This window comes from Galeopterus variegatus, unplaced genomic scaffold, assembly GCF_000696425.1.
Source record: "Galeopterus variegatus unplaced genomic scaffold, G_variegatus-3.0.2 Scaffold4208, whole genome shotgun sequence".
Classification (NCBI taxonomy): Eukaryota; Metazoa; Chordata; class Mammalia; order Dermoptera; family Cynocephalidae; genus Galeopterus; species Galeopterus variegatus.
The window spans coordinates 113,618-141,277 of NW_007730319.1; the positions used below are offsets into that span (position 1 = coordinate 113,618).

General features: G+C 37.0%; 1 protein-coding gene across 1 annotated transcript in view; it reads left to right on the forward strand.

Annotated features, from left to right (window-relative positions):
* The first annotated feature begins 2,207 nt into the window (after nucleotides 1–2,207).
* The window catches only part of LOC103602581 (structural maintenance of chromosomes protein 1B-like), an 82,936-nt gene continuing 57,483 nt past the window's right edge, over nucleotides 2,208–27,660 (forward strand). The window contains 11 exon segments of the mRNA XM_008586995.1: nucleotides 2,208–2,316; nucleotides 10,644–10,832; nucleotides 12,187–12,299; nucleotides 12,389–12,592; nucleotides 15,179–15,417; nucleotides 17,440–17,698; nucleotides 18,799–18,939; nucleotides 21,321–21,403; nucleotides 22,132–22,339; nucleotides 24,463–24,648; nucleotides 26,663–26,842. Of these exon segments, the coding sequence (XP_008585217.1) occupies nucleotides 2,208–2,316; nucleotides 10,644–10,832; nucleotides 12,187–12,299; nucleotides 12,389–12,592; nucleotides 15,179–15,417; nucleotides 17,440–17,698; nucleotides 18,799–18,939; nucleotides 21,321–21,403; nucleotides 22,132–22,339; nucleotides 24,463–24,648; nucleotides 26,663–26,842 (1,911 nt within the window).

Genomic DNA, 27,660 nt, shown 5'->3' on the forward strand with positions numbered 1-27,660 from the left:
GGGGGGGGGGGGGGGGGGCGCCAGGGAAATGTTGGTGACTGGTGCAAAGTTACAAAGTTACAGTTAGATAGGAAGAATAAGTTCTGATGCCCTAAGGTGACAATAGCTAATAATATTGTATAGGATATTTCAAGATAGACAGAAACGACGATCTTGAATGTATAACCATAGAGAAATGGTAAATGTACAGGTGACAGATGTGCTAATTATTCTGATTAGATCTTTACACAATTTATGTATATAATGAAACTGGAAATTGTACCCTATAAACATGTCCATTGAAAAAAAAATCCAAAATTTAAACAGAAAAGTTTAGGTTTATGGAATTATAGCAAAGACAGTACAGAGAAATCTAATTTATTCCACGTCCAGTTTCCCCAATTACTGTCATCTTATGTTAGTATTTTACTTTTGTCGCAATTAATAGAAGAGAAGACAGAAACAAGGACACTAGAGGAACTTGAGGGCTCTGGTACCTATAGCCAGAAGAAATAAAGCCCAACTTCTATCCTGATTAACATAAATCCTCACAGTAGATATGTAATTACCTCCGCTTCTCTCACTCTGCAGAACACGTGTGGTTCTCAACAAAAAACTTACCAGTGACACCAAAAGTAAAGAAAATATGTTGTCTAAAGAGACAAGGAAAGCATCGGAACTAGATTCAAATATAGTACAGATTCTGGAATTATCAGTCAGGGGATTTAAAATAACTATGTTTAAAAATGTTAAAAAAAGGTGGCTGGCCAGTTAGCTCAGTCGGTTAGAGCACGGTGTTATACAGCCAAGGTCAAAGGTTCGGATACCCACTGGACAGTGGCCAAAAAATAAACCTAGTAAAATTAAAACAAAATAAATTAATTATTAAAAGACTTTACTGGACAATATAGACAACATGGAAAAAACAGATGGGTAATGCAAGGATAGAAATATTATGTTCAGAAAGGTCCAGAGTATGGGAAACTGAACACAAGGCATGCTTTTATTTTCATTAAATAAACTCCAAAAAAAAGAAGTGTTGTGGGGGAAATCTATAGATTTTAAAAGACTTAAGGGATAGAAACAATCACAATGTGTAGATCCTGTTTCCAAATAGGTTCAAAGAAACTCCACTGAAAAGAAGTATCTGAGCAGCAATTACGTGTGAGAAATAACTGGACACTTGGTTATATTAATGACTAACTTAAATGTCTAGAATTGAAAACCACGCTGACTTTATGTTTTATAAAAGAGTAGATATATTTAGAAATACAGGCTGATGTACTTAGAGATGAAATCCTATGGTGTCTTGGATTTGCTTCACGATATTCCATCTTCTCAGATGCAGAGGAGGTAGGGGGATAGTTGAAACCACACTGGCCCTGCACTGAAGATTGCTGATGCCGAACTTCTGGTATATTGGGTTCTCTATACTATTTGCTGCGATGTGACATGTGCTTGAGACTTTTTGTAATAAAACACTTTTCTTACAAATACTATATTAAATTTCAAATCCTAAGTAAAATAGATCATGTTTTAGAAAAAAAAAATGTAGTTCACCAATAAACTGGTTCATAAAGGAAGAAAAACCTTTAAGCAAACAATGCAAAATAAAACCATTCTAAGCTCAAGCCATATTCAAAAGTTCCTGAACAAGGCAGTTTTGCAGGTCAGTTCTGCAAAGTTATCTGGGAAAACTCATCACCACCTCAAGTAAACATTTCGAAAGCATCCAAAAAGTTGGGCAATTATTCAACTCATTTTCCCAGGCTAGCTGCCTTCCATTCAAGCACCAGAAGAGGAGACCATCTTGAAAAGGACACTTGAGCCAAGCTCACACGTAGAGACAAATATCTTTATTAAATTAATGGCATATTCAATACAGAATTGAATTAGTAGGCTGTGCCTAAGGAATAAAAATGTGATTTAATGTAAGAAAATATTGTTAATTGTAATTTCCTACATTAACAATAGAGGAGAGGGAAAGAAAAACAACATTTGATCACATCGATGTGTATAGAAAAAGCTTGTGAAAGAAATTCAACACGAGTTCATGGTAAAGACTTTTAGCAACATTACATTAGAAGGGGACTTTCAACAACTCCGGTTGCTAAGGAACGGCGCTGTCATGCTGTGGTCTCGTTCTAGGCTCGCGAGACTTGGAGAGGCTCTTCCCGCGTTTTTCCCGCCAGGCGCGAGGACGCGGCTGAGGCCAGGAGGCTGCCGTCATGGGCCTCCTGCAGGTGCTGATCGTGGAGAACTTCAAGTCCTGGCGGGGCCGCCAGGTCATCGGCCCCTTCAAGAGGTTCACCTGCATCATCGGCCCCAACGGCTCCGGTAACTGGGCACCTAGGGGCGGGACCTGAACTCCTCCAACCGGTCCAGTCGGCAGAACTTTGCCTGAGGGGACTGAGGGGATGTGAGGGCGGCCACATACACTGGACTGCGGGAGGCCCTGACCCAGCCAGGACGGCTCCACTCTGAGTCCCCACTCCCACCCTCCAACCCACTGAGGGGATGTGAAGGGACAAGAGGGTGGCAATGTAAACTGGACTGCATGAGGCGCTGACCCGGCCAGGACGGCTCCACCCTGAGTCCCTGGCCCTCGCCCAAAAACCCACTGAGGGGACGTGAGGGGACAAGAGGGCGGCCATGTAAACTGGACTGCGGGAGGCCCTGACCCGGCTGGGACGGCTCCACTCTGAGTCCCTGGCCCTCGCCCACTAACCCACTGAGAGGACGTGAGGGGACAAGAGGGCGGCCATGTAAACTGGACTGCGGGAGGCCCTGACCCGGCTGGGACGGCTCCACTCTGAGTCCCCGGCCCTCGCCCAACAACCCACTGAGGGGACGTGAGGGGACGTGAGGGCGGCCATGCCCACTGGACTGTGGGAGGCCCTGACCCCGCCGGGACAGCTCCACTCTGAGTCCCTGGCCCTCGCGCACTAACCCACTGAGAGGACGTGAGGGGACAAGAGGGCGGCCATGTAAACTGGACTGCGGGAGGCCCTGACCCGGCTGGGACGGCTCCACTCTGAGTCCCCGGCCCTCGCCCAACAACCCACTGAGGGGACGTGAGGGGACAAGAGGGTGGCCATGACCACTGGACTGTGGGAGGCCCTGACCCCACCGGGACGGTTCCACCCTGAGTCCCTGGCCCTCAGCCACTACCCCACTGAGGGGACATGAGGGGACGTGAGGGCGGCCATGCCCACTTGTCTGTGGGAGGCCCTGACCCCGCCGGGACGGCTCCACCCTGAGTCCCTGGCCCTCGCCCAACACCCCACTGAGGGGACGTGAGGGGACAAGAGGGTGGCCATGACCACTGGACTGTGGGAGGCCCTGACCCCACCGGGACGGTTCCACCCTGAGTCCCTGGCCCTCAGCCACTACCCCACTGAGGGGACATGAGGGGACGTGAGGGCGGCCATGCCCACTGGACTGTGGGAGGCCCTGACCCCGCCGGGACAGCTCCACTCTGAGTCCCTGGCCCTCGCGCACTAACCCACTGAGAGGACGTGAGGGGACAAGAGGGCGGCCATGTAAACTGGACTTGGACGTGGTCTTGGCTGTTCACATTCTTTTTTTCTATATGAAGGCCAAAACTCAATATACTACTCCTCCATGACTAATCTAATGGGTGATATTTCATTTATATTCATTTGAACTCTCGTTAGATATTTTTAATCTCACAGAATTACTGGCACATTCATGTAGATTTCATTAAGGCAATTGATCATTTCCTGTTATATTTTAATTAATTTGGTCATTCTTTTTATAGTAATTTCCTATTGCCACCACCTGCCAAAACTGGATATGTTCCTAATTTGGGGGAGGAGTAAAGGAAAAGTTTTGGTTTTAATCTTAACCTTTATGTTTTCCATTCAGTTAGATTCAGCAAATAGTTGTTGACATAAATCTAGTGCTAGGAGCAGAAGAAGATAAGCAGAATAAGACAGCTTCTGTTCCTAACCTACAGGGAGTGTAAGAAAGTAACACTAGATACTCTGGTTTCTCTTCAGATTGTGTCAATCTTTTGCCTTTCAGTAAAAATTTCCATGGAGAGAAACAACTCTGAGTCTTAAACGAATTTTTTGGAACCTTGTTTTGGCAAGGCTAGTTATGTTGTTAAAACAGAGACTTTGCCGACTGGCTTTTCATTAGAGTTTTACTTAACTTTCTTATTGTCTTCTTACACTAAATAACTTAAAGTTGATTGACTGATAGTTTAACCTATATTCAAATTAGTTAAGATGAAAACTGGTCAGTTTGTGAATTTATTTCATGAGCTCAAACTTGGGGGCAAGTGTTCTGGAAGCAATAGTTCCTTCCATTCTATTTGCCACCTTTCAGATCACTCGCCTCTCTTACAGTCATCATTTCCACCTTTGTTAGGTCACCTCCTGAAACCGTGTGAAGTTGATTTTAATATATTGAATCCAACAGATACAAAATAATATTTTATTGTGTAAACAGTATAAAAGGTTATTAATGAAATGTTTTACTTAACAGAAAGAGAAAGTAACACACTAATTGAGATAGAATGCCAGATAACAGTGGTTATGAAAATTTAAACAAGGAAAATAATACATTTAATTTGGGGAGGTACAGATAGGAAAAGGTGTAGATCAGGAAAGATTTTCCAGAGAAGATGGCATGTGAGCTGTACTCAAAAGAGTAGAGTGTTTTTCCAGGGTTTTCTGAAAGTCTGTTTGTGCAACAGCTCATATTCCAAACTGGCCAGCATGTAGTGCTTATCTGAGAAAGCAATAGAGTATAACGTTGGGGCCGGCCCCATGGCTTACTCCGGAGAGTGCAGCGCTTGTAGTGCCAAGGCCGCAGACTGGGAACCTATATTCGGCTGGCCGTTGTGCTCAGTGGCTGAGCGTGGTGCAGACCACACTGTGCTGAGGGTTGCGATCCCCTTACCGGTCAAAAAAAAAAAAAAAAAAAAAGAAAAGAAGATTATGAGTTTAGAATCCCCACATTTACTATACTTGGGTCAGAATTGCTTCTTTGATTGCCTTCCTTGCATAGGCCCAACACATTGCCATTTCACAGTGTTAGCATTTGCTGGTCCTGGGGCTTGGAAGGCTTTTCTCCCAGGGTCTCATATGACTACCAACTTGATGAATTTTCCTTCATCATTGATAAATGCTCCCTATTACAGCCAGTATATTACCAATCATGCCTGTTCTACCTCCTTAATAGCCCTGTCCTCTTCCTTGTATTCCCACTGCTATCACATCCCTTCAGGCTCTTATCATGTCTTTTTTTTTGGATTAATGCAGTAACCTGTTTGCTGAGTTCCCTACCTTCAGTCTTATTGTACTTTAAATCCACGTGGCATGGTGCTACCAGAGTAATATTTATTTGTTCCTACAAGAAAGAAGATCTATTTTCTTTTCGTGATAGATGAGGAAAAGGCATTTGACAACATTCCGTATCCATTTCCATCAACAAGGTTTTCTCTGAATGCTAGGATTTTCAGCTAATTATACTTTCCCAATTCCATATGTTGAATGTTTTACATTTCTAACCAGGAATGTGTTTCTTTAATTTTTTTTTTTTTGATAATTCGTAATGGCTGCAGAATTCTTAAAAAAAAATAATCCTTTATTATTACAAAAGCAGAATATATCTTTGTAAAGAATTAGAAAACAAACAAGAATAAAGAAGTAATACTGGGAGGGGAAGGAGGAGAGGGAAGATTGGATACGTGCATAACGAACATGTATGATTTGTAACAATGAATATGCTAATAAAAATAAACAAAATTTTAAAAAGTAAAAAGATCATATTCCCACAATTCAAAGATTACTACTTGAATACTTAGGGCCATAGCCATAAAGACTCTATCAATGCAAACTTTTAAAAAATGAAAATGAGATCATCCAGTACATGCTGTTTTCTGACTTATTGTTTTCAGGCAGTAATCTTTGCCTTTTTTAGTAAATGACCATTTCATCTGCTGCACAGCTCAAATTAAGATTTCCCAGCTGACTCCAAAAAGCTCTTTGACCAAACCATTTTCCAAACTAGAACCACATATTGCATCTGGTTGTTGCAGCCCTTAACTCTGTCTTTATTTGGCACAGTCTTTTTATTTATAACACTGACTTGTTGAAAAGATTAGAAAAGTTTTCCTACAAAATATTTAGGTTTGTCTGATTGCTTCCTTATGGTGTTATTTAGTTTGTTCCTCTATCTCTCTGTTTCTGTGAAGTGGAAGATATATCTAAAGAGATGACAGATTCAAATTAAACACTTTTGGCTAGACTCCATCATAGGTGATATTGTGTACTTCACATTGCATTATGTCACAGAATATCTGCTTGTTGTACTCTTAGTAATGCTAAAAATTGACCCCTGGATTTGGATGGTGACAGTGATCTCTGTATTGTGTAGATTTTCTCCTTCTTTCTAACTAGAACGTCCACTATTAAAATGGTGGTGATATTAAAATGTTCTCTATTGACATTTATTTATGGTTTTAATGCCAGTGAATAATCTTTGAATCAGCATTTCATTAAGGTTTACAAAATTAGATTTTCTAATTCTGTCATGCTTTGTACATTCAGTGGATGGTATTTCCCCGTAAAAGAAAAAATAAATAAAAGCAAGATAAATGCTTCCTCCTTTCCTTTTAATTAATAATTTCAAACAAAAAAAGTTTTTAATAGCTGCTCTAAATGGTGAAAATGAATTTTTCCCTTTTTTGTTTTGTCAGTATCATTATGGACTCATGGATTGTCATTGATGTAGTGTGTTTTAATCCACCAAAATCATTTTTGATGCTCATATTATTATAATTTCATTCAGTCAGAATTTCTTCAAGCTGCTTCTTGTGCTCTTTGCTTTCTGAAATATGATGTCCTAGTTCCCAGGCTCATTTTCAATTTTCACTGCCACAGACTTGGAATGAGCTAGTTATCTAATGACTTCTAGTTCGTTTTGGTAGGAAAGATATTAGAGACCATCTAGGAACTAGACGTGCTCAGTGCATTGACAAACATTGGTTCTGATCCATTTCAGTGTACAGGGCTAGAAAATACATGAAGTACTCTTTTAGAATTTTTATTTACAACAGCTTTATTGAGATGTAATTTACATATCATAAAATATATCTCTTTGAAGTGCACTCTCAATGGTTTTTAGTTTATTCGCAGAGTTGTGCAACCATCATCAAATCACTGTGTACTAATTCCATAACGTTTTCATTACCCCAAAAGAAAAGTTGTACCCATTAGCATTCGCTTCCAGTTATCTCCTGTCTACCCAGCCCTCGGCACCTACTTTCTGTCATTATGGATTTACCTCTTCTGCACATTTTTCTTTTTATGAGTGAGTTTGAGCATCTTTTCATATGTTTAAGCGCCTTTGTATTTCTTTCTGAATTGCTGTTTGTGTCCTTTGCCCATTTTCCTGTTGGGTTATTGTCTGAGAAATCTTTATAAAATATATTTTGGGGGAAAAAAAGAAATCCTTTAGTGGCTTCACATAATGTTCAACATAAAGTTTAGTTCCTTTAATGTAGCATATTGTAATTCTTGCTTCACTTCCCCATCTTTGTCTCTTAGGTTTCCCAACCTTGTAAGCTCTGCTGTACCTACATAGAATTACTTGGTTTCTTACTGGAACGGTACAGTGCTCTCTCACTTCTTTGTACCTATGATGAAGCTATTCTTTTTTCTGGGGTGGTATTTTACCTTCTACACCCCCTTCTCTAAACTTTTAATTACCCTTTAAATCTTAGCTCACAATTATCTCCTGCAAAGCCTACACGGAGCCTCCAATTATTAGTGCATCTCCTAAGCGCCAATAAAGTATTTTGTGTTAATTTTATCGTAGAACTTGTTAGTCTATTAGAATTTCCTGGATTTAGTGGAAAGGGCATAGGCTTTGGTATGAGACACATCACTCCGAAACATGATTTGTTTGACTTTGAGGCTCTGTTTCTTTATTTGTAAAATGCAAATTAAATCCCTGTCTCCTAAGATGGTTGCACAGACAAAATAACAGATGTGGGGTGTCTGGCACAAAATAAGGTTCAATGAAAATTGACATTCCCCACTGTAAGCACCTTGGAGGAGTAAAAAAATAAAATTAGAAAAGAAAATTAGTTTAAAGATCTAATTGGCTTTTATTTGTGATTATATAATCAGGCAGTACCTCATTCTATTTTGTAGAATGAAGTTCTGCTGAGCATGACAGAATGGTTCGTTTTTCCTAGGTGGGACCAAGGAAACAGAACAATTAAAAAGAAGTGAATAGATTAACATCAGGTCACTACAGGTTACTTTTTTGTGAGGATTAAAGTAGAGATTTCCTTATTATGCCAACTCAGGGTAGCTGGGCTCTTTCTTAATGGTTGCTGTGAATCTCCTATTTTCAGGAAAAACTGATCTGTTTGGGGGTTTACCTGCTTACTTAAAGTTTCATTTTGATTATGTAGCACTTCCATGAGTGACTCCATTTTGGTTTGGTCTCCTCTACTGGGACCTAGTGCTGGCGGCTAGTCCAAAATATGGCCTCCCATAAATTTTAACAGTGAAATTCTACAGATTTGTATTTTCAGCCCACTACTTAGCAAAATGCCTGATAAATAGGTGTTCAGAAAATGCTTGTAGAATGAACGATTGAATTTGAGGGGGTAAGAGACTGAAAGTTGAAGAGTCCAGATAAGGAGGTTTGTAAAAGTAAGGAGGATTTGAACTAGTAGTAGGGTGGTAAAGAAGCAGAGGAACGGGAGAGTTATGTAGAGTTAAAATCAAAAAGGGACTTAGAGAATGACAGTGTAATTTTTATATCTTTGAGTACTTGATCCATCTTTATCAAGTGATGACAGCCTAATGATAACTCTTTCAGCATAATTTTCCTGATGTTGGTTCTAAATTATATACAGTAGAAGTCCCCAATCTGATCATTATAAAACCTGCCTTGATTCGTTCATTCATTTTTTCCACATGGTTGTTTAGCTAACACTAGCTGCAGGTAGGCACTTAATAAATGTTTTCTGTCCATCCTATCTGACCTTGCCTCTCTGTTACTCTCTATTTCATCACCCACTTTATCTCTTTATACTTATTACAACATGTAATTGTCTTTTTTGTTTACTGTCTGACTCTATTGACAGAATATAACGTTTATTAGTCAGGGACAATATTAATTGAATGAGTGAATTTGGGTGGGAAAGTATTTATTTTAGGCAGATTTTAAATAAGGATTGATCAAAAAGAGTTTGTGTTTAGCTCTGTTACTGTCAGACTTAATAATTCAATTCCACGAATGTTCATTTTGTCCTACATGCACTGTCTTAAAAGAGCTAGCCCCAAAGCTACATTTTATAGTTATTGGTTAACTTTGGTTAAATGAGACGTAGCTAAATGAATTTGCAGCATGTTAACCACTTCTGGTTTTTTTTTTGAAAGATCCTAAATCTCTAAAACTAAGCCATATTTCTAGTGACTGACGGTATAACTTTCTCTTTGTTCATGTTACTTTCCTCCTTCTGGCATTGAAAATTTAAATCGTTTGTGGATATGGGGGAAGGAATGAGAGAAAGGAAACAATAAATAAATGCAGATGTAATTTACATATCATAAAATATGCAGATGGTAGTAGCTGCATCGATATTGCACCTTGGAAATTGTCTTAGAGGAAATTACTGGCCCACGGTTGGATAACAAATTTACCATTGGGGTGGGGAATTCCCAAGGCTATCCCCAGGTTCAGTGATTTTCAGGATGGATTAACAGGATTCAGCACATAGTTGTACTCAGGACTATTTATTACAGTGATAAGATACAAAGCAAACACAGCAAACGGAAAAGGCACGTGGGGCAAAGTCTGAGGAAACCAGGTGCAAGATTGTGAATCTTTATCCACTGAAGTCACACAGTGCTTAATTCATCCGGTAACAAGTTCACAGGTGTGAAATGATGCCTACTCAGGAACCCCACTGAAGACTCAGTTTTTACAGAGAGATGGTCACAGAGGTCCTCTCTGCCTGACACATACCAAAATTCTAGACTCTTAGAAAGAGATCATGTGTCAGCATAAGTCATACTGTTTGCACAAACATTTTAGGCACAATGAGCTATTCTGATCAGGGAATGGTAGATACCCTCCCCAAATCCCAAACCCAATCCCCAGATGCCATCCCACCTTGTAAGCAGGACTTTCACAGGATAGCAGTCTCAGGCCTGCTATATAATTTTTTATAGCACCATCTCATACCAGTCCTAAATAGTCTAGTAACCTTGGTTTGTCCGTTGGGAAGACCCTGGATTTAGTTAGCCTTTTTTTTTTTTCCAGTATGTGAGTGCTTAGTGCTGCACTGACGATGCTTATTTATAAATTAAGAATAACTGAAATTCATAGACGTTAAATGATTATCTGGGGCGAAATGCCTAAGAATGGGAGAGAGCTGGGATTTAGATCCTTAAATTTAGATCTCTTAATGCTCTACCATAGCTGCATAGAAGAAACAAGTAATCAAAGTAAAACTTGTCAGTCACATGCAATTTGAACATTGACAGGACAGAAGTATTTAGGCATGTATATTGGCTATATGTCATTTCCAGTCGTGTCCTGATTTCTTCAGTTCTGGTCATGGCTTTTAATCATTAGGAATAAATGAATTTTTCTCTTTCCTTCCCCAGGAAAATCTAATGTAATGGATGCGCTCCGTTTTGTAATGGGAGAGAAAACAGCTAATTTGAGAGTGAAAAATATTCAAGAACTTATTCATGGAGCACATATTGGAAAACCTTTTTCTTCTTCTGCAAGTGTAAAAATTGTGTATGTGGAGGAAAGCGGGGAAGAGAAAACATTTACAAGGATTATCCGAGGTAGTTTCTGTAGATTTTTGCTTATGTCATTTGATTGTTTAAGATTAAGTCAGATTGCCTGTTCTTTTCATTCTTTGAAGGGTGATCATTGTTGTTCCACTGGCATAGTGAATGAGAGGGTTTTTTTCCCCCGTTCAATAGAAAATCTGAGGCAAGTAACCCCCCCCCCCAGTTCGATAGAAAATCTCAGAGGCAAGTAACAGAATCTATTTGATGCTCCACTAAGACTCTTCCTTAAGCAGACATAACAAGGGTACTTCAAAATCTTTCTACAAAACTTTTCAAGTACCCTTGTATTTGTTCAAATGCCCCAACTGTCAAATAGCATTTTTATATATGGATATTTGGATCAGATACAAGGAGACTACCTCAAAGAGAGAGAAGTTATAAAAGTTCTTCCTGAGCTTATGTTAATCTGCTTTTCTTATGATGAACTAATTAGATGATTAGTTTGGCTTGTATAGACAGTTTTTCTTACCATGAAAAGCAACTCGAGTGAAATGTTTGAATTTGTATATTGTGATTTCTTCATGAATTCCCTGTGTTGTCTGAATAAACAACATTGAGAGTTGTTTATTTATTTATTATTTTATCCTATGCTTGGATTTCACAAAGCCGCTATTAATACGTGTTTTTGTTTTGTTTTTACTGTTCAGTGTCCACCAGAACACATCTAACGTTTTAACGCTGTCTTATTAACCTCCCCCAAATGCTATCACAGATGATTTTAGAAGTAGTTATTACTTTATACTTCTGCCTTCATGAGTAATTTAAGTATTTCACCACTTTGTCACCTTGATATATTCAGTGACTAGTTTTCTCACTTTATTTAGACTTTTAAATCAATAGTTTCCATATCAGTAAGGATTCCTTTGATCACTCTTTTTAAAATTGCAAAGCCTATCCCCCCAACACAGAAACTTCCATTCCACATTCCCAGCTCATTTTTACTCCTCAGCATTTACCACTTTCTCACATCCTATTTATTTTTATGGCATATCTTATTTTTGTTTGTCTTCCTGTTTAGTATATAAGCTCCTTGAGATCAGAAATTTTTATCTGTTTTGTTCACCGCTGTAGAACAGTCCTTGGTATATACGAGGGTCCTGCAAAATGTTCATGGAAAGATTTGTGTTATCTTTCAATTCTATTTTTCCATGAAATTTCTAAAGTACCCTCCTAATAGACAATCAGTATTTGTTGGCTGATTAAATGCATTTATTAATATGTATATGATTATATTATTGCATCACTGGCCATTTCAATAACAAATTTATTTTATTGAACTTCTTTGGTTGTGGAGATATGTCTGATATTTATGTTTCCTGTAATAGTCTTTATCATTTTATACTAGGGGAATGCTCAGAATTTCATTGTGATGATAATCTTGTGAGTCGTTCTGCTTACATAGCAGAGTTGGAAAATATCGGCATAACAGTCGCAGTACGAAACTGCCTAGTTTTTCAGGTAAGTAGCTGTAGTAGTTTATTGGATTCATAGTTCTGAAAATACATCACTGTATTTTATATGTTGGTGTGCTTTACTGTTTTTAAAAGGAAAGTGTAGAGTCGATTTCAATGAAAAAACCCAAAGAAAGGACCCAGTTTTTTGAGGAAATCAGCAGCTCGGGAGAACTGATAGGAGAATATATGGAAAAGAAGAGAAAGTTACAAAAAGCTGAAGAGGATGCACAGTTTAATTTTAATAAGAAAAAAAGTGTAGCTGAAGAGTACAAACAAGCCCAATTAGAGAAAGAAGAGGTAAGGTGTCATGAAGATGTAACCAAGTAAGTGTTAGATACCAAAACTTTTTGTCTGTTAGAGTTGCTAGGTATTGGCTTGTGATTACTAAGATAGGAGAATATATGGAAAAGAAGAGAAAGTTACAAAAAGCTGAAGAGGATGCACATTTTAATTTTAATAAGAAAAAAAGCATAGCTGCAGAGTACAAACAAGCCCAATTAGAGAAAGAAGAGGTAAGGTGTCATGAAGATGTAACCAAGTAAGTGTTAGATACCAAAACTTTTTGTGTTAGAGTTGCTAGGTATTGGCTTGGGATTACCAAGAAAATTTCTTTAAAAATATAAGAAAAATAAAGCCCAGTGTTCAGTAAAGATAAACTTTTGGATATATCTTTCACTATTTGGGTTCTTAATCCCAAATAGGCAGGACAACCTGAACTACCAAAATGTCTGATTTTCTCAACTAGAAACAAGCTTGATAGGTTATATCTTATGTAGCAGAGGCTCTAAAACTTCTGTATCTTGACCCCCATACACACTTAAAACCACTGAGGACAACAAAGAGTTTTTGTACATGTGGATTTTTTCTACCAATCCTTATTGTATTTGAAATCCAAACTGGAAATTTTAAAAATAGATTTAATGGTCCATGTAAAAAGCAGCAATAATAAACTTATTACATGTTAACATAAATAAGATTGTTATGAAAAATAACTACATTTCCAAACAAATTAATTAGAAGAGCAACACAGTTTTACATTTTTATGGTCTCCTTAACGTCTGGCTAAATAGGAGACAGCTAACTTCTCCTACACACTTGGCATTAAATCTTTTTTGTGCTTAGGCCTGGCAGTTTTGGCCACCATTAGTTTTTACATCATCAGTGCAAATGTCAACACACTGAAAAAGGCAAATGTTGTCTTAGTATTATTATGAAAATAGTTTTGTCCTATGGGGTTCTCTAAAAGGGTCTTGGGGACCCCTAAGAAATCATGGCTACACTTTTCAAATGCTGTGGTATTTCTCGGTGCCCATTACAATGCCTAGTACGAAGGGTCTTCATGAAGTTCATGGAAAGATTAGTATTATCGTTTAGCTCCATTTTCCCACGAACTTTGTGAAGAACTCTTTAGTGCCTTGTCTATGGTTTGTAATCGCTTGCATTTTAGAGTGATCTTATTCAAACGCAAATCAGATCTTGTCTTTCCCTTGCATAAAAGCTTCCAGGGCAGTGATTCCTGCTGCAGTGAGAATCTAGTCTCTTTCCTGCTTACTGATCTGGTCTCTATTCACCTCTCAAGCCTTAACGTCCTCTATTGTGCCACCCTATTGACCTTTCTTATTTGGTGAATACATCAAGCTCCCTTTTATCCTGGTGCTTTTGCTATTTCCTCTGCCTAGAGAGCTGTATGCCTGATTTTTGCATGGTTGGTTCTCTCGTTCAAATCTTTATAAAAATGCCGTTTTCTTTTCTCAAGCAGGCATTTGCTGTGCACCAACCCCAGCCCCTGCCCCAATCTGAATTAGCTTCCCCTCTCTTGCACTGTCACATCAGTCTGTATTGTTTATTTTATATTGTTTATTGTGTATTGCTGTACGAAATGATCTTGTTTATTGTTTGTTTGTGTGTTTATTCTCTGATTCCTCTTCCTCTACCCCGCCCCATTCACATAACTGGAATATGAGCTTTACAAGAGCATGGACAGTCTGTCTAGTTCTTCACTATATTCTCAGCAGCACACAGAACAGGGCCTAGCACACAGTAGATACTCAATAAATATTTAAGGAAATAAATGAGAAGTGGATATGTTTCTTATTCGTGGTGTTTCTCTGTTTCTTCATATTTTTAAAATGTGTATATGTGTCTGTTTTGTCAGTAAAAAGGGGTGGCAGCAGTGACAGTCAGACTGCAATAGTCACAGTGTAGTGAAATAACTTATAAAATTACAGAACTTGAAACATGATAAGGACAATTAGAATAGTCCAACTTCCTAATTTTTTACAACATCCTGGAGGATGACCATTTAGTTGCTACTTGAAATACTGCATTGATTAGGAGCTCTGCTCTTGAGGGACTTCATTCCTTTATTTCTTTATTAATAGCATCGATGTTAAGGAAGTTCTTCCTCTTCACCTATAATTAAGAACTATAACAGTCCTATTAGTTCTATCAGTAGGAAAATCACTTCATGTAGCAGGAATTTTGCCAGGAATCCTTGAATTTAAAGTTGCTAGGGACCGTACAAGTTACATGATGCTCTTCCTTCAGTTTACAAATGAGGAGGCTGGTGCTAGAAATGTTAATGGACTTGCCAAACTCCTCAAGACAGAAATGGGATTAGGACCCGGGTTAGGCGTGTCACTCCATTGTTCTTACCACCACACCACTGAGCGCATGGATACAAAATTAATGGTTTCCTGGTTTAATTTAGAAATGTATTCAGCAACCTTCCCCAAATAATGCTATTTTTGGCAAGAATACTGTTTCTTAGTGACATAAATGAAAATTCATTAGAGATCATTTGTTGGTACAGTCGTTGGATTTATGAAAGGTCAGCTTAAATATACTCACTTTTTACTGCTTTTGAATTGTACTGTTTTATAGGCAGAGCGTCACCAGGGTCTCCTTGAAGAACTGAAAGTCAACAAGATACAACTACACCTTTTCCAACTATATCACAATGAGAAGAAAATTTGTTTTCTGAAATCTGAGTTAGAGCGTGTGAATAGGGATTTGAGTGTCACGAAAGAGTCTCTTTCTCATCATGAAAACATAGTGAAAGCCAAGAAAAAGGAATGTGGAATGCTAACCGGACAACTAGAACAAACAGAAAAAGAAGTAAAGTGAGTTTTTTTAAAATAGGAAGCAATAGCTGGGTTTTATGTAGATCGATAGAAAATTTAAAAAATGACACTTTGAAAGTTGACTTTTTAAAATAATCTTTTTACATCGGAATACTTTTAAATATACAGAGAAATTATAAAGATAGTACAGAATTCCCCACCCTGTCTCTCCTGTTATAAACATCTTAGTGTGATATATTTGTCAGAATTAATAAACCAGTATTGGCCCATTATTATTAACTTAAGTTCATACTTTATTCATATTTTCTTAGTTTTTGCCTAATGTCCATTTTCTGATACAGAATACCATGTTACATTTAGTTGTCTGTCTCCTTAGGATTCTCTCATCTATGACAGTTTCTCAGGCTTTTCTTGTTTTTGATGCCCTTGACAGTTTTAAGTATTGGTCAGGTTTTTTGCAGAATGTTCCTCAATCGGGATTTGAAAACTTTTCTTATAATTAGACTGGGGTTGTGGGATTCGGGGAGGAAGACCACAGAAATAAAATGCCACTCTCATCATAAGGCATCAGGATGTTAACATGTGATATATGTCATAGGATATATCACATCCTGTATCACATATCATAATATCAACATGATATCACGGTTGACGTTGACCCTGATCACCTGACTTTGTCAGGTTTCTCCATTGGAAAGGTCTTCTTTTATTTTCCCACTTTTTATACTATATTATTTGGAAGGAAGTCACTAGGCATAGCCCAAACCTGAGGAGTGCGGAGTTATGTTCTGCATCAAGGGCAGAGTATCTACATGACTTATTTAGAATTCTTCTACACAGGAGATTTGTCTCTTATTTATTTATTTAATCAATTATATATTTACATCAGTATGGATATGAGGATAGATTATATTTGAGGTTATAATCTAATACTGCATTGTTTATTTTGTTGCTTAGATTAAGGCAGTTTAGATTATAAAGAACTCTGAACGGACTCCTGTGTCCCTTTGACATATCCCCATCATCGTGATTTTGGTTTGGGGGCAATTCCTTACATTTTCTGCATTACGAGATGTTCCAGGCTCATTTCGTATGAGCCAGTCCTAGAATCAGCCTGCTCTAGCCTGTGTGATCTTGCCCAGGAGTCAGGAATTTCTTCAAGGAGTTCTGGTCTTTTTATTGGTATTAGGAACTAAACATCTGGGTGCTAGGTGTGCTCTTTCCTTCTGGATGTCTGTTTCTAGGCTTTCTCAGCTGACAGAACTAAGAAATAGTTGTGTGTATACTAAGTCTTGAAAATATACATATCTATAAATATTTCCATATATAGTCATCTGTATCTTCATTGAACTAAAAATGAGTTCATACTCTCTCTCCATTTTAATCCATTAACACATGGATCACTCTAGCCTTCTCTTGCTTATCGATAACCCCCCATTTCAATGGTGAGAAACCTGGCGTCCACCATCAGCCATCCATTAGCTTAATTGTTCGATTCCAGTAATCATGTATAGCAGTATCGGAATTGTTCACCCATACCTTCAAGGGAAGCAACTTTATAACTGGAGTACAGTGCTTACGAACAATTCCTTTTGATTTTAGTCTTAAAGACTCTGCTCATTTCCAAAATTACTTAGGTGAGCCCTTTTTCTTCCCACCCATTTGGTAAGGTTGTTTATACATTTGTAATTCTTCTGTCACATTCTATTCCGTTTAGGATCCCTCAGGCATTCAACTATTTTTTTTTAAGAAATTTGCTTACGTTAATGTTGACTCTTGGTGCTCTAAAATTCTATAGGTTTTGACAAATTCATAGTGTCATGAGTCTGCCACTACAATATCATACAGAGTAGTTTATCCACTCTTGAAAAGTGCCCCTATGCTTCATCTGTTTAACCCTCCCCCTGACCTTGCACAGCCTCTGGCAACCACTGATCTGCTTACAGTCTGAAAGTTGATTTTTAGAATTTATTTTTTAATGTGATTTGATCAAAAGGACATCTTCCCTTTATATATTTTAAAAATATAATTTCCTTTAAAGCAAGCTTTTATTCTTTTTAGATCTCTTGAAGCACTTTTAAATGAGAAGCAGCTTCAGTACATTCAAGCCAAAGAAAACACTTCTGTCCAACTGGAAAAATTAGATGTGGCTAAGAAATCAGTAAAGGACAGTGAAAAAGAATGTTCTAAACAGGAAGATGATATAAGAGCCTTGGAGACAGAACTGGTTGATTTAGATGGTGCACGGAGAAGTTTTGAAAAGAAGATTGAGAAAGAAATCGTAAGTAAATTACGAGACTTAAAACTGGAAGACGGTAAGGTAAAAAAGTCAATAAATGGCAAATCTTTTGTACCTATTGTTTCAACTTCTTTTATTCGAAAAAATGTAAAGGATTTTCTCTCTTTCTGATATTTTAAGAGATTTTCCTCAGAATGTAAATTACGGGGATTTAGATTTTTTTTCCTATACACGGAATCTGAATTTATTCTTCAGACTAAAGTATTTTTTATAAGATTAGATGAAATTATAACATTTATGAGTTAAAATCCTAGAAAATACTTCAACAAGGTTACATGATGTCATTTTGTTATATAAAAGTTAGGTAATTAAGTTATTTAAGGTAAGAATTTTTTTCTTGTGCGATATTATAAAAACTTAAAGGTCCGATATATATCTCTTTGAAGAGACATCATTTAACTGACAGGAGGGAAATTGATTACTTAAGGTGATTTAAAATGTTCAGTGATATATTAATATCCCACTTAGTATATGGTATTTAATTATAATAAATCAATAGTAAATATCCAAATATCATAATTGAGAGTTCGAAGTATTTACTCAGCTAAATTTTTATCATTTATCTCATTCAGTAATTTTATGATTATCCTACATCATACTATATATACCAAAATCATAGTGACTGTATAAATAGGAAAAAGATATATCATTTTCTCAGGATTCCCCTTTCTCTTAAGATTTTCTGACAGAAACATTATTATAGGGTTTCTTTTGAATACCTTGTTGCTCTACAGAAGCAGTTTTTTTTTTTTTTTTTCTCTTTTTGTCTTTTTTACTGACCGGCAACGGGATCGCAACCCTTGGTGTCACGCCCGCACCGCGGTCAGCCAGTGAGCGGGAACTGGTCTCCACATGGGATCCAAACCCTCGGCGGGAGTGCTACCGCACTCCCAAGCGGCGCACTCTCCAGTGCACCACCGGGCCGGCCCTATAGAAGCAGTTTTAAATAAAGAGGGTTTTCTATGATGTTCACATTAGATTACCTGAGTAAGATGGCCAATTATGATCCAATGTATATAAAATTAGCTTTTGATAAGATTAATTATCTGCTAGTATAATAAAAGAATTTCCTGTCATGTTTCTATAAGTGAGTTAGCAATGTTTCAATGCTGTTTACACAGCTGAATCGTTATGACGAACTTAAGGAAGAAGTAAGAACGAAAGCAGCTGTAACGATCCAACAACTGGAAAAACTGCAGTGGGAACAGAAGGCGGAGGAAGAAAGACTGGCGTTTGAAAAGAGGAGGCATGGTGAAGTTCAGGTACCTCAGTTTGTGCAGTGATGATTTGGAATTATCCTCAGTGACATTTTATTCCCTTTTGGTAGTAACATTTCAAAACGTAAATGGATTTACATCAAACATAAACAATTAAATAATTTCTGGATTAACTGTTATGCTTCTTAGTATTATTTAGGAGATGTTTTATGGTTCAAATATATTTGTCTGCCTTCCCCCACTACAGTGTACATTCTATGACAGCAGAGATGTTTGTCTGTTTTATTCATTGATCCATCCCAAGCAACTAGAATAGTTCATTTTCCACACCTGATAGTCAATAAATATTTGTTGGATTACTGTATTTTACAGCTGAGGGGATCAAAACACAAGATGATTAAGCAAACTTGACTAAGGTAATAAGTGGAGGAATTGGGATTTACTTCCAAATGCTTTGTCTTCAGAGTCCATCTCCTTCACCTTATAGTACACTGTCTCATTTAGTCTTTGTGATTTGGCAGATGGAACTACAAATATGGAAGGTGCAGTATATGATAGTCCTGTGAGTAGAAGAGGTGGCATTTTGTGGCAGAAGAAAAACAAATATAGTCACGTAGGAGGAAATATTTTTAAAACATTTGTATAATTGTATCATTTGTATCACCTTGTAAGTTCTATAGTTATCTATAGCACAAAGCCTTCCCTTGCTCTCATTTTCTCCCCACTCCACTCCAAAGAAGAGCCAAAAATAATTTCATCCTTGTATAAGTACCCATTCTTCTTAATCTGTAACTGTCTAAGGGCTTTTATAAGATTGCACAGAATTTACAATTAACTGGTACAGCTCTGCTAGACTGGAAGCTTCTTCAAGGCAGGATTCATAATGATGTCCGTTGTAAACCTTGCACTGAGTACATGTCAATGAGTGTCGGTTGAACTGCTGTTGCCTTTTGAATATAAAAAAGAAATAACATGTCCAGGTGGAGAGAGATGGGGAAGATCTGTACCCAAACTGAGTTTCCACAGGACCGATGACTCCCTTCACAGATAGGTGGCTCTGTCACTTTCCACAGGTTTCAAGATCTCTGGCGCTGAGCAATAGTTGGTTTTCTCAGACAACTAGCGTAATCAGCCAGCATCTCAAATCCAGAATGCCTAGTACCAGGGTAGTCGGATTACCCCACATTATGTGTCCAGCAGAGCACCCAGGTCCTGACACACCTCCTGTGAGAGCAAATGGGACCCACGCCTTCTCTTCTCTTGTTGACCCTGGTCTTTTAGATTTTTCTCCACTAAATCCTACTCTTCCACGGAACTACGCCAAGTCCTAAATTTGTCCCCGGCCCTAAGGTCATCACCTAAGAGACCCACCTGGCATGTTAAACTAATGACACAGGCTCTGGGAGTGGCCAGAGTAAAGGCGCAGAAGCACCTGTTCCCAGCTGGCTGAGCTTGGTGCTCTCCTCATTGACGACTCTTGCTCTTCCCTCTCTGGATGGAATTCTTACGTGAGATAATAGAACGTCAGTATGGGAACTCTACTTTCAACACGTGTGAGTTCCTACAGCAAAAGAGCCGTCTTGCTCATTTTTATAACTGTGGCACCTTGCGTAGTGGAGGTTTGTTCAGTAAATTTGTGTGATAAGTGAGTAAAACAGGATAATTATCTTGGAATACGCTTGTCTTCTTCCAGTTGAAAAGTGTGCTATTCTCTTTCCCGGTGGTACACTGAAAATAATTGTGGTTTTACTTTCATACACTCCTGGTTTTAGATCATTTAGTAATGGAGTAAGACAGATCAGTCTTGCTATAGTACACAGGATGAATTAGATATGGGAAGGCTTAAAGACATGAAACAAATCGGAGATTACTACTTTACTGGATTTAATGATAAAATGAATAGAGCAAGACTTCTGTGAAGTCCTTTCCCCATAAGTCTATTAGTTGTCCTATAAGTGTTTTAATATTAAACCGCACTACTGTCATTACTTGTCTCTTTCCCACCAGACTTTACTCCTTGAAGGCAAGGACTCTATCCTGTTCATTATCGTATCTCTAGTTCCTACCCCATAGTAGCCAGTGAATAAATATTTATTGAATGAATTAGTTTGAGGGACAGATAAGAACTGTGTAGATATTTGAAAATAATCCTCTTGGACTTTGAAGCTACGAGAGTGAATTAGCTGGAGATCAAATATCCAGCAAATGGTGGAGTCACGATTTGAACCCTGATGTGTGCAACTTCAAAGCTCTATACCAGACTGCCTTTTTAAACTTAAAATATGCTCTCACAAATATTTTCATATATTTATATTTGATGTATTTCAGATTTATAACAGCTTACAATGTTATAGTAAGTGTTAGGCATATAATTTAACTGGGGTGGAATTCCTGTCATTGATTTTAGTTTTCCTTTCCTATTTCAGGAAAATCTAAAACAAATAAAAGAACAAATAGAAGATCATAAAAAACGAATAGAGAAGGTGGAGGAGGATACAAAGACATGCATGTAGGTAGAGGAAAAAAAACACTCAGCTTTCTTACATCTCAAGTGTCTGGTTATTTCTGTCTATCAAATGAATGCTCCCACTGATACAAAATTCTCACTCCTCGACTCTTTTCTTTGTTTCCTCCGTTGCTTTTCATTTCATTGTAGATTGTTAAAGATTATCCTTGACTACATAAAAAATGAAATATTTAAATTTTGGAAATACAAATGTGTAACAGTACTGAAATTTTACCTCTCTTTGGTACTGATATTTTTAATGAAAGTGTGAGTTTTATCATGAAAGCTAATGCTAGGTTACTTCAGAAAGTTCATGGAAAAATAGAATTAAACGATAATATGAATCTTTCCATGAACTTTTTGAAGAACCCTCATACAACCTAAGTATTCTGCAACTAAGAGTTTCTTTTTAATTGTCATTTCTTTATTAAGCTCATGAAGATTGTTCTGGTTATAGTAATCTATCGTTACTATTTCAGTGCACAGAAATACATATGTTTTGAATCAACAACAAACGATCAAAATTGTTTTTGCCCTTATTTGGTATTCGGTTTATTGTATTATATATTTTTTATCTTTTCGATATTAATAGAGCACTACTCCATTCCCTTGCAATGCCAGATAAGAGTACGTTGTATCTGGTAATTCCTAAATTTTGGTTTTGTTTTTTGCTATATAATTTGTTGTTGTTATTATTTTTTGCTATATAATTTGTTGTTGTTATTACGAAGGGATTGCTTGAAAGAGGAGAAAGAGCAAGAGGAAACCCAAGTGGATGAAATTGACAAAGCAAAATCAAGAATGTCAGAGGTTAATGAAGAATTGGATCTTATTGGAAGTGAATTGCAGAATGCTGGAATTGATAACCATGAGAGAAGATGTCAGCAGAAGAGAGCAGAGATTCTGGATCACCTTAAAAGACTTTACCCAGATTCTGTGGTAATTATAATGAACAATTAAAACAAGGCTAAGCATTCCTGTGTGGTGAAAACAGTATATTCTTATTTGGATCTATAAATATACCATTATTAGGAAGCAAAACAATTCAGAAATCTTTATGTTTTGTGCTTGGCAATTTATATTTAAAGGATAACAGTAAATAATTGGGGTAAAATGTAAATTACTTTGGGTAGTGTCAACAGGTAATTAGTGGGGAGAAGCATTGACATGAACACAGTACCCAAAAAGTCTGAGTTATTGTCAGTATCCCCAAAGGAAACGGGTGCCATGAAGTAGTCTGAGCCCCCAGATGCGTAGACTCATACCTCATGTGCTTCACGGTATTAATTTAAAAAAAAATACTTTTTCAGTGACATCATTGGCATATTTTTATTCTCTATGTATGCATCTAGTATTGCTTATGTATGTCATCAAGAAAATACAATATCACCTGTCACTTGGAGTGTCACCCTCATGGCATTATTTCCTTTGGGATCAGGGGGTGGGTATCTGACTTGCTTGTCACTTGCACCATTGTACACTGTGCAGTCATGTTATGATGGCCTGTTTTCTGTATTTGACACTGTTAACCACTTGACATATTTTGAAACACCTGCCACTGGCCTCCATGGTACCACACTGTCATGGTTTTCCTTGTACCTCTCTGGCCACCCATCTTCATCTCCTTTACAGTATCCTTTTTGACTTTCTGACTCTTAAATGTGGTATTGTACCTTTTTTTTTTACAAAAAGAAAATGAAACGATTATTAGAGTAAATGAAAATAAACAGAGATGCCCACATTAAACCTAAGCAAGATGTAAAGAATCACTATGGCAGCCACAGCTATAAGTATACATAAAAATAAAGAGAAAGAAAATATTTAAAAATATTTGGAGGCCTAAAAGTCCAGCCTAGAAAGTTACAGAACATAATCCCCCATAAGCATTTTCTGCTTTGCAGAATTTAATAAGAGCTTGAATTCATAAAACTAGGTTCAAATATGAGGATAAACAAAATGAAAAGGAAAACATGGAGCTAAGAAAACAAATTAAGAACAAACATTATTACTGAACAATAATTAGTTAACATTTACTTAATAAATAAAATAGACTAATAAATAAAATAAGAATAAATAAGTTAATACAAAGTAGCAAGGAATACTAATAAATAAATTAGAAGTAGCAAGGAGTGAGCTACACAGTTGAAAATTATATTCTTGACCCAGAAGAAAAGCTTGAGATAATCACAGGTAAATCGAAAAAAAAAAAAAAAAAAAAGCAAAGAGATTTAAATGTTTAAAGCAAAGATAATAAATATGAAACACTATGATGAGCTATCATAAGGAAATTGTGTTCTTGAAGTAGAACCTAATAAATGGAAGAGTGTCCAAAGATATACAATTAAATCTTCAGATATTCTAGAGACTATCGATACAGGATGTTTGACATTCAGACATATTCTAGTAAAGTTTTTGAACTTGTCTAATTCTTGACCATTCATCAGATCTTAGCTCAGATAGCACTTCTTCATGGGAAGCCTTCCCTGACTTTTTAGGCCAACCTGGTCTCTTTTATATACTCTCAGAGCACTCTTTTTTTTGGTCACAGTGACTAGCTCTGTTTTGTTACATGCATGTGGTTGATTGTCTTTCTTCCTTACTAGACTGAAAACTGTGTGAGATCAGAGTATCTGTTTTATTAAGTAATGTTTACCCAGTGTCTAGCTCAGTCCTGCACGTAGTAGATGCCTCAAAGATTCTCGTTTAATAAATAGGGAATGAATGAATATTATTTAATTGCTACAGTTTTAGAAAATATTTTAGTACTTTGATAAGGTTAGTCCCTCTGCATTACTCTTTTCTTAAATGAAGTGACATGCCTAAGTGGACATTTCATAATAAAACTTAGGTCCATGTGAATGAGACTATTAATTAAATGAAGCGACATGCCTAAATGGACATTTCATAATAAAACTTAGGTCCATGTGAATGAGACTATTAAATTATGACATAATTTTATAAATTATGTTTTATCTATGTTGCTTTGTTACATGAGAAAACAGTGAATTATACGTTCCTCACTAATATATTTGTTTTTCTTTCCCTTCTTGAAACCTGCTAAGTTTGGAAGACTGGTCGACCTGTGTCATCCTATTCATAAGAAATACCAGCTGGCTGTTACTAAGCTTCTTGACCAGTACATGTTTGCCATTGTTGTAGACTCTGAAAAAGTAGCAAAAGATTGTATTCGAATTCTGAAGGAGGAAAGAGCTGAACCTGAGACATTCCTTGCTCTAGATTACCTGGAGGTAAGAAATTTGTAATGTTTGGTATTTAGTAGTGATAACAACTTGTCTGTTATAGTATGTCTTTATTGCCTAAAACTATGGTAGTGACTGAAAAAAATCGTTGCCGATTAGCCTGTCATTTGCATGGCTGGTGTTAATGTAGTGGCAGGAAAAGAATAATATCAAGTAGCTGCTATCTTTCTTGATATCATATTTTTTTTTCCTAATCTAGTTTTGCATAATTCTGTCTTGGTGACTCTGATGTCATTGCTCTAGCAGTACACCCCTCGGCATACTAGCCAGCAATATATTTTGTTCTGTAGCAAAATACAAATGCTCCTCAACTTGACCATTGCTTTATGTCACGGTAAACCCATCGTAAGTTGAGAATATCATCCGTTGAAAATGCATTTAATACACCTAACCTACCGAACCTCATAGCTTAGCAACATAGTGCGCTGCAGGGTATCTGCTGTTTACTCTTGATCACGTGGCTGGCTGAGAGCTGTGGTTTGCTGCCATTGCCAGCATCACAAGAGAGTACCACACCACATACCACTAGGCCAGGGAAGGATTGAAATTCAAAATTTGAAGTACGGTTTCTACTGAATGTATATCATTTTTACACCATCCTAAATTCAAAAAATCATAACTTGAACCATCATAAGTTAGGGAACATCTAGATAGGAGATTGATAAGATGTGTGGGCGAAATGTCAACTCAGTCTCTATTGTGAATATTTGGTCCAGTGTGTCAACTCTTGGTGGGGCAGGCTAAATTTTGAGCCTTGAGTTATTTGATATGTTCCCATATCCAGAATCTAAATTCCTACAGCAGGAACTCTATCATATCATAATTGATATCCTTTGTGATTTTTTATTGCCTACCAAAGATAATGTTTTATTTGATCTGGCAGTCAAGACCCTGAACTGCAGGCAGTGTGCATAGTGGTTAACAGCACATGCCTTAGAGTTGGAGTGCCCTGAGTTTGAATCTCAGCCCTACTTCTAATTTGCTCTCACTGAGTTCTTCATAACTTTTCTGGGCTTCAGTTTCTTCATCTATGAAGTAGAAGAATTGATTCTTACCTTATTGGATTATTGCAAGGAATCTTTACAGGTAAACCACCTGGCACAGTGCCTGCACAGAGGAGGGACTCAGCAAATGCCAGCTGCCCATTTTACTAATACACTTTTGCTTATACCTTCTGCCTCCTAAAACTTCTTAGCCCTGATTCATCTTCCTGTTAAAATCCTCTTCTACTTATTCCCCACTTGAGAAGTTTTTCAAGGCAAACTCATTTTTAGAAACGTCTCTTAAAAGAATTATATCAAATATAGAGGGAATACTCATCCCTTTTCAGTGTCCAGTTCCTTAATAGTAACTACTTTTGATTGCTCACATACACTTCAATTTATATAAATATATATTCGCGTGTGTATATACTCATCTGTACGTGTGTATATATATAACATGGGCACACATATACACATTTTGGTTGTATGTAGCATTTTTGCTTTGTTTTGCTTTGTTACCCAGAAGTGAGATCTTACTTGCAGGTTTTCATTAATACATTGCAGACACTTTTTTGATCTGTTTGTATATCCAACCTAAGAGTCATGACTAACAAGGTCTGAAGCCTTTCCTGATCATTTATTCCTAAAGTGGTTTTTAAGTTCCATAGTATTGTACCACTCTTTTTACACGTATGTAAAAGGATATTATTTTCCACTACATTTCATGGTCTTGAGAGCATGGAGCACTTCTCATGCATTGTTTTCTCCCACATAATTAGTGACAGGGCTGAATCTGGAAATTAAATCCTCTGGCTTTTGATGAAGTTTATTTTTAATGTTACATGAGCCAATGGTGGGATATAGTTCATCATGTTCATGTCAAACTTTTATTATGTGTAAGTGCACACTATTCATCATTTCCTGTCACGCCTGTATGTGTTTGGTGAGAAAGAACGTAACGAGCATTCGGTTTATATTTTAGTGTATCTAATACATGAAGTATTTTTTAAACCATTTAGGTCAAGCCAATCAATGAAAAATTAAGGGAGATTAAATTCTGTAAAATGGCGATTGATGTCATAAAGACTCAGTTTCCACAGCTCAAGAAAGTGATTGAATTTGTGTGTGGAAATGGCCTTGTCTGTGAGACTGTGGAAGAAGCCAGGACTATTGCATTCGATGGACCTGAAAGACGGAAAGTAAGAAAAGATTTGTACTGGTTGCACTTTTGGATAAATTGAAGCAGTATTTATAAGGCTAATATATTACACGAACAAATATTTATATGTGCTTCCATATGTTCTCTTTTATAAGGAATCTAACATGGGACCTAAGATGGTTATGGCTTCATTAGTTTTTATAATGTTCAATTGAGTTTTTTAAAATTTAACCTCTGTAGCAGTCTCCAACATCATAAATTATATTTTGGAAAATAGATTTATTGTAATTATATCCTAAAGAAGTTTTTTTGTTTGTTTGTTTTTACTTTATATGGAATAAATGTCCTTATGATCCTCAGATTTTCCCTGCCTTTACCTATATGGTACATGTATTTTTGTATACCAGGAAAGATTTTAGGTGCTTGTTTTCATTCCGAGTTAATTCTTCAATAGCTTAATGGAGATACCGCCTTTTACACATTCAAGGTTTAACACATTTGAATTTAATGAAAGCACAATTGAAATGAGATAACTGAATACTAGTCTCTCAAGGGAATAATTTTGGTTTTAAAAAACAAATATTGTTTCGCTCTCAGTTGAATAGAGTTTTTATTTAGTTGATGATGTTAATTAAATTCCTGAAATTATCTCTCTCTCTCTCTCCTTTTTTTTTTTTTAAAAAAAAAAAAACATTTGTGATGAACTATAACATAGTGTTAAGGGCATAAGCTCTGAATAAGACCAGTGATTCTACTTAGCAAGTAATTATGTGACTTAGGCAAGTTTCTAAACCTCTAATTTTAGTTTTCTCATCTAAAATTGGTGAAATGATATTGCCTGTTTCCTGTGGTTATGAG